Here is a 12677-nt window from a genome sequence, read left to right as displayed (position 1 = left end):
GCTCATGCTCAGCTCACAAAGAGTGCATTCATTACCATCACTCGCAAGGAGCCAGTGTGGGAGCTTAGAGAGGCTTGCAGCTCCCACAAAACCTTGGCAGCTGCCATTTCAGGTTGGAAACGCCTGCCAATCACCAGGCAAGGGCCTTTCCTGCTTTTCTGCTGCCTTGGGAAACAGTGCCTGGAAGGGCCAAAGATGGCATGTCCAAGAGCCATATATGTACTTCCTTAGCTGTTGGGTATCATTGAGTTAAAGGCTCTTGGGCACAAAGTATTGGGGAAAGATGGTCTTCTCTGTTAGAGACCCTGCCAGTTAGAATAGGCAATGACAGGGCAGGTTTGAGGGGCACGTGCTTTGATATTTAATTAACAATTATTAATCTGAGCCTCCTGAGAAGCAAGTACTGTGCAAAACCAACAGTCACATTTCTTCTTGGACAGGGGTGGGCAAATTGTGGCCCTCCAACTGTTCAAGGGGCTCATGGGAATTGTACTCCATAGACAGCTAGAGGGCCACAATTTGCCCACCCCTGCTCTAGGGCAGCTTCACATATACAAAACGTTGGCTTCCTTTTACCTTCTAGGCATCTCAGCTTCAGCACCAGCATTATGGTTCTAGTTCTCAGTGGTTTGCAGAGCAGTCCATCTCTTGTAATGCTCCCATTTCGCAGCCTTGGGCAGCGAGGGAGGACTGGCCTGTGAACCTTACAGAGCAATTTCATGGTAGGCCTTGGGCAAACGAGGCCATGCCCAAGCACATGGTCTCTGGCCAGAGCCCTAGGGGCCCCTTGGGCTTGGTTTCCTAAAGTGGCAACAGTGGTCGGTGTCAGCTCACCACCTGCCACCTCCGACATTGCTGTGTTCTCCGGACGAAGGACCTGGTAAGCCCATGCTGGTTGGTGACCCTGCTGAGCGGCCCTTGGTTTGTAGCGCTGAGCATGGCCTTCTCCAAGGGCCTTCAGGCTTCCCAACACAGGCAGGTTTCTTTCTACAGCCACGGAACTTCATGGTTCACGAGTGGGAGATTCTGTCCATGCTCACTTGCCCAGTCTCACGATGAAGAAAATCCTTGGGAGATAAGAATGGCTGCCACCAACAGTTCTAGTCTGTCCTTCTGGCCTGGTCCTTCAGGTAGGCATCAGAAGGCCATCTTGGAAGGAGGAGCAGGGATAGGGGGGGACAGTTTGCACTGGATCACAAGCAACCTTGCTAAGCAAGCTTTTTGTAAACAGTCAATGAAAAGGGCTGATGTTATCCCTGCCTGCCTATTTTGTGGTTTTTTTATAACGCTTAACTGCAACCGAACCAAATTTTAAAAAAAATTATAATACCAAACAGCATTTAAGATCAGAACAAATATTTTTAAATGAGTAGAACTTTAAAAAATCCCCAAAGCTGCATTAAAAATACAAAAATCAAGGGAGCAGAAATGTTTGTGTCCATTGTCAAGATATCTGGCGGCCACTTCGGGTCCCCCATGGAACTTGCACTGCGGGCGGGGCAAGTGCCCGACGGAAGCGAAAACCCAAAGGACAAGTCTCTGCTGGGTGGTGGTGAAGAGCATGGATCCTAAAAGGAAAACGGGAGTGTCGCCACCCCTGTCCCCCCCCACAACTCTGTCCCCCCAGCAACGATTCCTATCAGTCTCCAATTTCAAGCCAGGGCCCCCCAAGGCTTCAACGAGACCTTACAGCAGGGGTGACCAAACTGTGGCTGTCCAGACATCCATGGACTACAATTCCCATGGACATCTGCTGCATGGGCTCATGGGTAATGTAGTATATGGATGTCTTGAGAAAAAAGGGAAGGGTGACCAAACTAGTTCGCCAGAAATCCATGGACTACAATTCCCATGAGCCCCTGCCAGCAGACGGCGGGCTCATGGGAAATGTAGTCCATGGATGTCTGGAGAACCAGTTTGGTCACCCCTCCCTTACAGCGAGGGGCGGCATATAAATGGAATGGATGGATGGTTTTCCTGACGTCAACGGGCAGCCTCCGAGACGTATTGTCATTTACCCTGAAACGTGTTTTCTTTTAAATCCCCGTATCGACCACTTTCGCACGCAAGCGCTGTTTCCCGGTTGATCGGCCTCTTGAAAACGTTGGGTGACGAATGAAGGCGGGGCTAAACCCGCTCCCGCTCCTTCATTGGCTAAACCAAGGAGAGGGAGGCAGGTCACGGCTCCTTCGGGCCTCTCCCATTGGCTGCACAAAAGCAGTGTGGGCGCGGCTTATTTGACCGCCCAGCAGCCGATCGGGGGTTATTCGAAAGGAGGGCGGGGGAGACAGAGATTGCCGGCGCGCGCGCTCGCTCGCTCCTGCCTTGGATCGGCGCCTGCGCAGCGACGGCCTTCCGTTTTGGCGCGCCTCGTCGAGCGGCCCGAGGAGAAAATGGCGGCGGTTGTGGTGGCGTCGGCGGCGGTGTCTGAGAGCGGCCCCAAAATGGCGGACCCCGGAGCGGCGGCCGTCGTGGCCGGAGGGATCGGAGGGATGCCGCCGGGCGCGGCCAACGGGGCTGGCAACAGCGTCGGCGACGGAGCTCTGAAGAGGTCCGTGAGGGGAGCCGCCGCCGGGGGGAGGGTGAGGGAAGGAAGGAAGGAAGGAAGGAAGGGAGGGAGGGAGGGAGGGAAGGGCCGGCGCTCCCCGAGGCCTTCGAAGGGGGGTTCGGACCAGTCCCCCTCGCCCTTGGGGGCGCCCGGAAAGCCCTATGGCCGAGGCGGCGGAGGCGCCCTGGAAACGGCGAGGGGGCCGCGGCAGTCCGCGTGAGGCGTGAGCCGGCCGGCGTGTTGTAGGCCCGGTCGGTGGGCGGGAGGAAGGAAGGACACGGGACCACCCCAAATCTCCTTTGAACCGCAAGGCCGGCGTGCGAAAGGACAGCTCAGTCGCTAGGAGTGGAATATTGTCCGGGTCAAGATAATCTGTAAATATGCGTATATGGGCATATAATTTTATTTTGAGTATAAATTACATATGTCTATATAGCAAGCATTTAAATTATTAATTATATGTATATGGGGAGAAAACCAGAACCAGCAATCGTTGTTATCTATTGATTAGGTTTTTATGTTGTCCTCCAAGCAAGCCGACTCAGGGCTTATCGTTATTATTATTATTCTCAGGTGACTTAGGGTGGATAACATCATATTTAAAGGTAAAGGTATCCCCTGTGCAAGCACCGAGTCATGTCTGACCCTTGGGGTGACGCCCTCTAGCGTTTTCATGGCAGACTCAATACGGGGTGGTTTGCCAGTGCCTTCCCCAGTCATTACCATTTTACCCCCCAGCAAGCTGGGTCCTCATTTTACCGACCTCGGAAGGATGGAAGGCGGAGTCAACCTTGAGCAGGCTGCTGGGATCGAACTCCCAACCTCATGGGCAGACAGCTTCAGACAGCATATCACTGCCTTACCACCCTGCGCCACAAGAGACTCTATAACATCATATTAAAAAAAAAACTCCTTAAAAATATCTAAAATGTAAGTTATGTTTCAATTACAGAATAAGGTAAACTCAGATGAGTAGCTGTGTTGGTTTGAAGTAAAATTGTGCACCCTTAAGAACAACAATAAATAATAATCTGAATAAATGTTTGTTGGTCTTAAAGGTGCTACTGGACTGATTTTAGAATAAACTAAAGGTAAAGGTATCCCCTGTGCAATCACCAGGTCATGTCTGACCCTTGGGGTGACGCCCTCCAGCGTTTTCATGGCAGACTCAATATGGGGTGGTTTGCCAGTGCCTTCCCCAGTCATTACCATTTACCCCCCAGCAAGATGGGTACTCATTTTACCGACCTCAGAAGAATGGAAAGCTGAGTCAACCTTGAGCCGACTGCTAGGATCGAACTCCCAGCCTCACAGCCAGCGCTTCAGACAGCATGTCATCTGCCTTATCACTCTGCGCCACAAGAGGCAATAAATTATCCTTAATGTTTCCTCGATGGTCAATCACTGGGCAGGTGCTGGTAGGGAGGTTTGAAAGAGGCATGTTAGCTCTTACTTGGCCTCAACTGTAGGCCTGTTGGAACTGCTCTGCCCTACAGGCCCTGTCCAAAAGTCATAGGACCTGCGGGGCTCTGATCTCCTTCAGTAGGGTGTTCCACCAGGCTGGAGTCAAGGCTAAAAAGATAGCAAAATCTTATAGTTTGATATTTGGATCCTTACATTCTGTATATAATGGGGTACGAGATTTTGCAAGTAAATGTTTAAGTGGGAGTCTGATGCTACTTTAAATGTTTATTTATGTTTACTCTGCCATACGCTAGTGAGAGTCAGAGCCCATGGGCATTCATAGATGCATGTAGGTCTTGACCCATCAACAGAAGGGTGGGAGAGGGTGTATGGTTAAAGGAGAGATCTGAAGGCCCAGTTATGTATGACATAGGCATAGGCCAGAGGTGGCCAAACTGATGCTGGAAGGAGCTCAAGGTAATTGAAATCCATGGACATATGGAGAACCAGTTTGGCCTCCCCTTGCATAGGGTTTACATTGCAGGGTACAAAATTAAGTTGGAGATGTAATTGAGCTGCCCCCAGGTGTTGATGAATTTGAAGAAGACTTGGATCAGATCAGGAATAGTGTGAGATGTTTATGGCTATAATCGAGAGAAGTGTATAGGCGGTTCTCTGATTTAGCTAAGCATGTTAATGTCTGTAAAAGGTTGGGAGGTCCTAGTTATAACTGAAATGATTAAAGGGTCAGCATGGTGTACTGGTTAAGAGTAGCAGTACATTGTATAGGAAAAACAACTGAGGCATACAATTAATGCTTCTCTAAAAATGTATCAGTGATTTGCAATTAAATTAAAGTTGAAGCATAGTTACCATACTGGTATACCAGTAGCATATTACACTGTCGACTGTGAAATTTCATTTACACGTGTATCTCATTATCATCAGTTATACATATATGCACAATCTCTTTCTCATGTATAATTTTTCAGTAGTAGTAGTAAGAGAAATTTGGTTGTGGAGATAAATTAATCTGTGCTCACATAATATACATATGCAAATCGTGTCAGCCATGTAAGCTTTCATCCCAGGACTTCCACAGCAGCGTCCATCATCAGGGGATAAAGTGAGTGAAGATTTACTGTACCCCCGATAAACCATCCTGGTTTTTAGTACTATGCCTATATTTTTATTGTATATAATTGGCTTTTAGTGCTTGAAATCAACCACTGGAGACCTTTTGGGATGATTAGATGGTATAAAAACGTTATCTATAAAACAGTAATTAAAACCAGCAACATTATGAAATCACCCAGCAGGATAAGAAGTGGCAACTCAAATGCATCATCAAATCATCAAAAAGCACAGTAAAATCCATCAGTGTGCCCACCCCATGGTAAAAGATGGCCACAGATAAAGATACTGTGTAACTGCATTTATGCAGACATGAATATAATTTAATGTAGCTATTTCCTTACATACAGCTTTCCCTCCGTTTCATCCAACACTTGACTTCTACCTCAAGATAGGATTAAAAGGTGCTTTGCAAAGTGGGTGTTAATCATATCTGGACCTCCCTGTATATGGTGGAAGATGGTTTAGTTGCTGCTTTTCCTCTAGTCCTAGTTTATAACCTGCAACCAGGCTTTCATCCTGCTTTTTAAAAAAGGAAAATGCAGCTACAGGAGGGTGTGGGTGCAGTTTCCATAGGTCTACAAAATGATGTACGGCAGGGCTTCCCCTTCCGTTCAGTTTCCTGGGTGAGAATGGCCCATCTCCTGCCATCTTCTACCTGCCCTGTGGTTCATGTAGATATCTTTTTTTCGAAGTGGAGCAGTATTAACATCAGTCATGGAGAGCATTGGAGTTAACGAGCCAGGGAAGAGATCTGGGTTCAGATCCCAGTTCAGCTATTAATCTTGAGCATATTTAAATTAATAGATAAAGGCAGATTCACGTTCCTCAGTGGATGTAATAGGGCAGCTGTGTGTTAAAGGGGTGTTTGTGTGAATTTTCACCAGGGAGTAACTGAAGACAACAGCCTACTTGTGTTGTAATAGATGAAGCTGTGCTTCTGTTTTTTCTAAACAATTGGGTCTTTAAGGTTTACAATTTTTAAACTAAAATTAAACATCACCAATAAGCCACTTATTGTTTAAAATATCATGGCGGTTTTTGTTTTGCCATTCTCTCCCTTTGGATTTTGTATCTAAAAAGTGACAACATATTATAATAAAGGCTAGAGCACCTTGGAGACCAATAAGATTTTTTTGGAGAGGGGGGTATGTCACTCCACCCCCAAAGTTTGCTTTTCTCTACTGGACTGGAATCTAGCTGTTTACTGTGGACCTGCACAAATGCACTCTGAAATTGTCTTCTTAATAGTGGCTGTTTTCTTTTTTGCATCCTGACTTGGTACTGTTCAGCTCAAGAGGCATTACTGTTGGAAAGTTGTGCCTGATGATTAGCTTGTGGTGCTTGATAACACAGGGTTTACCTTTTGTGGCAGCCTTTGTATAGATTTTTAAAACTCAATTTTATTACCTAATGAGAAACATCTTAATTTATTGTTCGTGCGGTCTATGTTGACTTAAATTTGCCCAAGTTTGCAGATGTTTGAATTAAGAACAGGAAAGCATGTTCTTTCTTTTGTCATCATTTTTGGACATGCTTATCCTAGTAGGCGCAGTTATAGTTGAGGCATTCCTTCCTGTGTGGGAAGAGGGTGAAATATTCTAAGATGGTGCTTCTCAAAAGAGGTTTTATGGAAACTTTAGCATTTAATCCATAAACAACGCTGAGTCTCCAGGGAAAGGCGGATTACAAGCACAGACATAAATAATCCAAATGTGTTAAAAATCTGCTTCCCCAGGAGCCATGTGTATTGTGTATATTATCCATGTATGGCAGATGAAGGGGAGCAAGGTATGATAAGCTACTCATAGACTTGTTGCAAGAAGAACCATCCTCCAGTGAAAACGAATGCAGTGCATCTGTACTGGAACGTGATGGGTTAAGCATCAGATTTGGCTGTGCAAATCTGATTCCAGGTTCTGGTCCAGTCATTATGCCTCAGAGTAATCTAGCTCTCAAGGCTGAGAGAATAATTAAAAAAGAAAAACACAAGTGTGAACTGTTATCAATTCCTGCAGATCTCTCTTGCTATGGTGGCCCCTTCTTCAAGTGCTAGGAACCTTTGCCACATGCAACCAATTCTCCAAACCGTTTTGGGTTAACTCAGGGTTTTTTGAGACCCTGGGGTGTCCTCAATGAGTGGAAGTCAATTTTTTATATATTTTTAAAAGTTTGTTAAAAATTTAGTGAGCAATAATGACTATGTATGGTCATGTCAACCCCCCCCCCCGCTCCTCCCAAAATGGCCAATGATGGGGCTGGAGGGGGAGGGGAGGGGCCCTGGGTGGGCGTGTCCACAGCTCTGCTTCCCAGCCATATTCTACATTAGGGGTAGTCAAACTGCAGCCCTCCAGATGTCCATGGACTACAATTCCCAGGAGCCCCTGCCAGCAAATGCTGGCAGGGGCTCCTGGGAATTGTAGTTCATGGACATCTGGAGGGTCGCAGTTTTATTACCCCTGTTCTACATGATCGTGCCACTTGTGGGGATTCTCCAAGCCTGAAGAATGTCTCACGGCTTTCTCAGTGGTAAAGCTGAGAAAGGCGGAGTTAAGTGTAGATTGTTGCCATTAAAATAAGCATTTCTAGTAGCAGAACTGATCCATGAAATCCAGTTGTTTGTAGTCTTGGTTTCAGTTCATAGAATCCTAGAGTTGGAAGGGACCTCCAGGGTCATCTAATCTACCTCCCCCCCTGCACAATGCAGGAACTCACAACCACCTGCTCACCCACAGTGACCCCAGTTTCATACCCAATGATTCATTAATGTATTCTCTTAGTATCTTAATGGATTTCTAGGTTTTCTTAGGAATATTTGTAACAGCCCTAATAGTAAGTCCAAGTAGTGTGAAAACGTGGCTTGGCTGAACTGTCCACTGTGAACTTACTGCTACCTCTTACTATACAGCACCACTGGATGAGGTGCGGAAGGTGTTGGGGGAAGGTTTGCCTGTATGTGTACTTGTTACGAAGATATTTTGGGCAATTTGTGAGACTTCAAGAAATTCTTGAATATGATACTGGTTTTGAGAGGGAATAATTTGTAACGGCAAAAAATCCAAATGAATATGGTATTAATTGCTGACATTGGGAAGGTAGACTTTGTAGAAGTGAAATCTTCACCTGAGTAATGGGGGCACTGGTCAGTTTTGCCTAGAAACTTGGGCCCTAGTTCCATATCTGTGAAACAGTGGTATTTTTGACTATTCAGCACTGCAAGAGAGGCACTCTACAGATGTGGGATTTGCTTTTTTGCAGGGTGGGGTTTTTGGGGGGGCATGTCTCCCAACCAGGTGTTCACCAGAACAAGTCCTAAATCAAGATTGTTGTATTTTGTACCCTCCCCCCCCAATTAGCCTGTGGGCTGAGCTCCCGGATTTTGATCTGGATTCTTCTCTGGAGCCTTTAATGCCCCCATGTTCTGTGACTGAGTCTTGTGTGTTTGTTGCTTGCAGTGAAGGTGACCGTGTAAACCAGAGTGAGAAAAGAAAAGAGAAAAGTGCCAAGCGGGGAGGTGGCAGTCGGTTTGAGCCCTATGCCAGCCCTTCGAAAAGATACCGAGCTTTCATTACCAACATTCCCTTTGACGTGAAGTGGCAGTACCTGAAAGACCTGGTGAAAGAGAAAGGTAAACTGCTCCGGGTGTCCTTCAGTTGTGTTGGTTGTCCTTACCTGTGATTGGATCTCCGTGTCCATTGAACAGGAACACGCTTGAAGTGATTCTGGGTAGACTTAGCCACGTTGAGCAACTGTTTTTCTCCCCGAAGACAGACCCTTCTGGTGTTGCATGCTAGCTGCTGCGCTCTTGCAGGCACGCATCCTGTGTGTGCAGGTGTGTTTGGCATCGGCTCGTCATGCTTCCATCAAGGAGCCTTTTTGTCTCTTGGATGAGGCGAGACTTCATCGGGGCTTGGTGTGAGGTTCTTCTATTCGAAACCTTTTCATGGGTCAGGACAAGTTGTCCACTTCCTGCTGAGAAGGAAAGCAGTAGCCTTTTCCATGTTTAGGCAATTTTGTTTTTGTTGTTGAATATCCAGGACCGTCTGAGAGTGACTTCCAAGCAGGATGGATTTATGTTTCTCCCACCCCTTTTGTTTTGCAAAGGGGGGATAACTGGCAGCGGTTTATTGGCTGTAGTGTGAACATCTCAGTTTAAGAGAATCAGTGATGCAAAATATTATCAGTCTTATCTTATTGGAGCCTGTTTGGCTGGTAGCCATATCTATCTCACATCTAGAGTCCTTCAGTAAATTTGGGCCAAAATGCTAAAATATTTTCTAAAAAATTGTGCTCTTCGAAAGCCAAACCAAGCGGCCTAAAATAACCAAGAATTCTTTGGTACCGTGGTAATTAGTTCCAGATCATATTCCTTAAAAAAAAAAAAAAATTGGGAACGGATACATAACACCTCCATCCTTCTGGTGAACATCTCCTGAAATGTATTCATTGGGAATAAACTTAGGTTCATGTGTTTTGAAAGTTAGAGTCCAATGTGCACCTGTGGCTTAAAGTGGAGTCTGAGGGATAATGTGCTTGTGTGCCTAAGGAAAGCAAACTTTGGAAGGGTTCACTCGAAGCCTCAATGGGATTGGAATGCACAGCCCCATTCATAATTAAATGTGGCGTGACTCCGAGTCTTCGCAGCCATGAACAGATGGTGGGTTTACAATTGAGCTATCCAGTCCTTCTCCTGTTACAGTCTTGTTGCATTAATTATGAATGGGCCTTATGCTTTGGAACATGTCAATTCTTGACCTACGCCGTGTCAGGAATATTGGTGGATAGAAGTGTCTGTATGCATGGGTGTGTCCCACTGCAAGCACTATGTGGAACTTGTTCCAAGTGTGTTCTGGTCTTTTTCTCCAGTTCACGTGGCTGCCAAAGTCCATGAGACTCGTTTTCTTCACTGTTCTGCTCAATTGCTTCCTGCAGGAGGCTCCTAGGAGAATCAGTGAAATCTCTTTTCTCTGCAGGGCTTAGTGTATTATGGACAGATGGTGCGTTCTTGGGTTTTGTGACTACAGTTGAGATTTGAGTAACTGGTGTTCCCTAAAGCTTGTTTTCAGCCCTCAAAATCCAGATCTATTTATTTTTGGCTCCCAAGTCACAATACTTCCAAGAATCCAGGATGTGGCTCTAAAAATTGTTAGAGATCTGGGGTTTTGTATGTAAGAATGACAAACTCCAGGTTCAGCTTTGGGAACAAGCAGAACTGTTTTGGAGCAGCAGATAAATTGAGGCGACAGACTGCAACTCCCATCACTCAACATTCTTGCGATATTGAAAACCCTATGATAACTTTCCAGAGGTGTCTTGACACCAGTAAATACGGTTTAGGAGACTTTAAGTGTTGTGGTTAGATCTCTCAACTGGTGTGTTTGGATGCCTCCCTCTGAAACGTCCAAATGGTGGCCATTCGGTGAAGTAATTTCAGTGTATCATTTGTTGGTGAAACTTAGTTACAGGTGTGTAGTACATTTTCTCTTTTTATTCAGATTTCACCAGCATTCTTGATTTTCCTCTTTTGTAACCAATCCAAAATTGAACCAGGATAACGTGGATTCCCTTCCTTAGTTGGGAGGCTTTGACAAAACCTAGTTGATTAGCTTGTACAAATACCACCCTTTGAACACCCAAATCTTTTAAATTCCATTTCGTTCTGTCCTAACGTGGATCTACATGATGTACGTATCTTAGGACAGCATTTGATTTAAATCCAGATGCCAAAGCCTTTCTTGTATGTACATTGTTTGGAGGCCAAGCTGTAATAGTTCTTTGTCTGCTGTCATATCCAAATATCAGTTGCAAGAATAGCAAATTTAACAAGTCAGTTCTCACAGTGTGACAAGCTAGCTAAATCAGTAGTGTCATCTTCTATGCCAGCATGTGCCAATTTATAACTTTCATTTAATATCCTTTATTGCCTTTGGCTCATCTTATGTGCAGATCAGAGAGAATATTTGGAAATGGGAAAAAAGAAGTCAGTTTGGTGAAGAGGCTAGAATATGAACATATGAAGCTGCCTTACAGTGCACTGGTGCATCAATGTATTGCTTGCTCAGATTGACACTGGTTCTTTCTCTAAGGTCTTTCACCTCATTTGTGAGACCTGATCCTTTTAGAAGGAAATGGTGGGGACTGAACCTGGAACATTCTGCATATCATGCAGGTGCTCTGCCACTGAGCTGTGACCCATTCCCAAGGATGAGAGAGGACTGGGTTCACATTCTGGCACAACCCTGAGATATATTGAGTGGCCTCTCTTAACTTGACCTATAGTATAGGGCCGATGGTATGAATGAGAAATTCAGTGGAAGATTCATACTCAGTAAGGCCTGTTAAGTAAGAGTATAGCAAAATGAAGTGGATTCCCTGAAGGAGCTTTGCATAAAGCAAGTACAGAATGTGTAGCATGGGAAGCAAGCCATCTCATTGGAGCTCATCTCATTGGCTCTGGTTCTGCTTAGAGTGATTTTCAGAGTTTGGCCTCCATTCCACAAGGCAAGAAAATGCTGTTTAGTTTGAATGACAGTGATGCATATTTGCTTTCAACAAACCGAATTCGAAGTATTTGGCTAAACAGGATATGAGCAAGTATCCATGCGGTTGGTCTGTTCCTTGGGGCTAACCTTCGCACCGAAAATTCTGGGAAAGCTGAGAATGTGGAAATGGCTGATGTGTTAACATAGGAGGAGAAAATCAAGGCTGTACATTGATGGTCAAATTTACTGCACACCTGTAATGCCAAGTTGTGGTGGATTAGCAAACGTGGAGTATTCCTGGGCTTTCTAATAAGGCAGAGGCTCCATATAAGGTTGTTGACGATTGTTCTAAATTCCCCTTGTTTTCTTGGCTTTCTCCCTTTGGTCTATGTACCGTCTGGAATCTGATTTATAGTTGGTGAGGTAACATACGTGGAACTCTTAATGGACGCTGAAGGAAAGTCAAGGGTAAGTCTTTGAGAGCATTTCTTCCGTGGATTTTAACTACATGACAAATATAACTGTATGGTGGTGTTGAACCGAACGAACTTGGGGGGAAAAAGCGTGTATGTAGAAGTGATTCTATCGTCGGTGCTGCCCCTAAGCTGCTTCATGGGTGGGCAGGGAGGTGGTGGACGGGGGCTTGATCGGCCCAGCAGCACCCCTCTGCTGCGCTCATTCGGTGTTGGCTGTACGCATGGGTCCTTGTGCATTTTTCACTGGTATATTAACGTTAAACACTCAGTTTAAATGTCTCTTGTGGTTCTCGTTTGCTGATCTGGTAAGCTTAGTGTGGAAGAGAGGTTGTATAAATGTCAGGTCTGCTTCTAAATGAAAAAAACCATAAAGAGCTGTTGTAGGTGTTAGTGCTTTTCAGTTCAGTGGAAGGATGTGTCAGCATCTTCCCTGAGGGCTGATTGGAACAGAGTGGCTAGGGATTTGATTTCCTAGAGGCAAGCAGGAGCGACGAGGGCGACATCTCTAGAAGTTAGTCTGTTCTGCACGTTGCTCCTTCTGCGGAAACCCAGGCCATGTAGCATTAGCGTCCGGAGGTCAGGTAACAACAGTTGTGTTGGTGCTGAGCGCTGCAGTCTTGATCTAACGATCAT

General features: G+C 45.6%; 1 protein-coding gene across 1 annotated transcript; it reads left to right on the top strand.

Annotated features, from left to right (window-relative positions):
* The first annotated feature begins 2269 nt into the window (after positions 1-2269).
* Positions 2270-12289, top strand: LOC143834861 (heterogeneous nuclear ribonucleoprotein M-like). Its single transcript, XM_077331730.1, has 3 exons — positions 2270-2551; positions 8542-8714; positions 11984-12289. Exons 1-3 carry the CDS (start codon positions 2394-2396, stop codon positions 12046-12048), a joined length of 396 nt encoding a protein of 131 aa, XP_077187845.1. The 5' UTR covers positions 2270-2393; the 3' UTR covers positions 12049-12289.
* The last annotated feature ends 388 nt before the right edge of the window (positions 12290-12677 follow it).

This window comes from Paroedura picta, chromosome 4 (genome assembly GCF_049243985.1).
Source record: "Paroedura picta isolate Pp20150507F chromosome 4, Ppicta_v3.0, whole genome shotgun sequence".
NCBI classification, from domain to species: Eukaryota; Metazoa; Chordata; class Lepidosauria; order Squamata; family Gekkonidae; genus Paroedura; species Paroedura picta.
The sequence above is the reverse complement of the archived record's forward strand: the minus strand, read 5'-3'. Positions and strand labels throughout refer to the sequence as shown.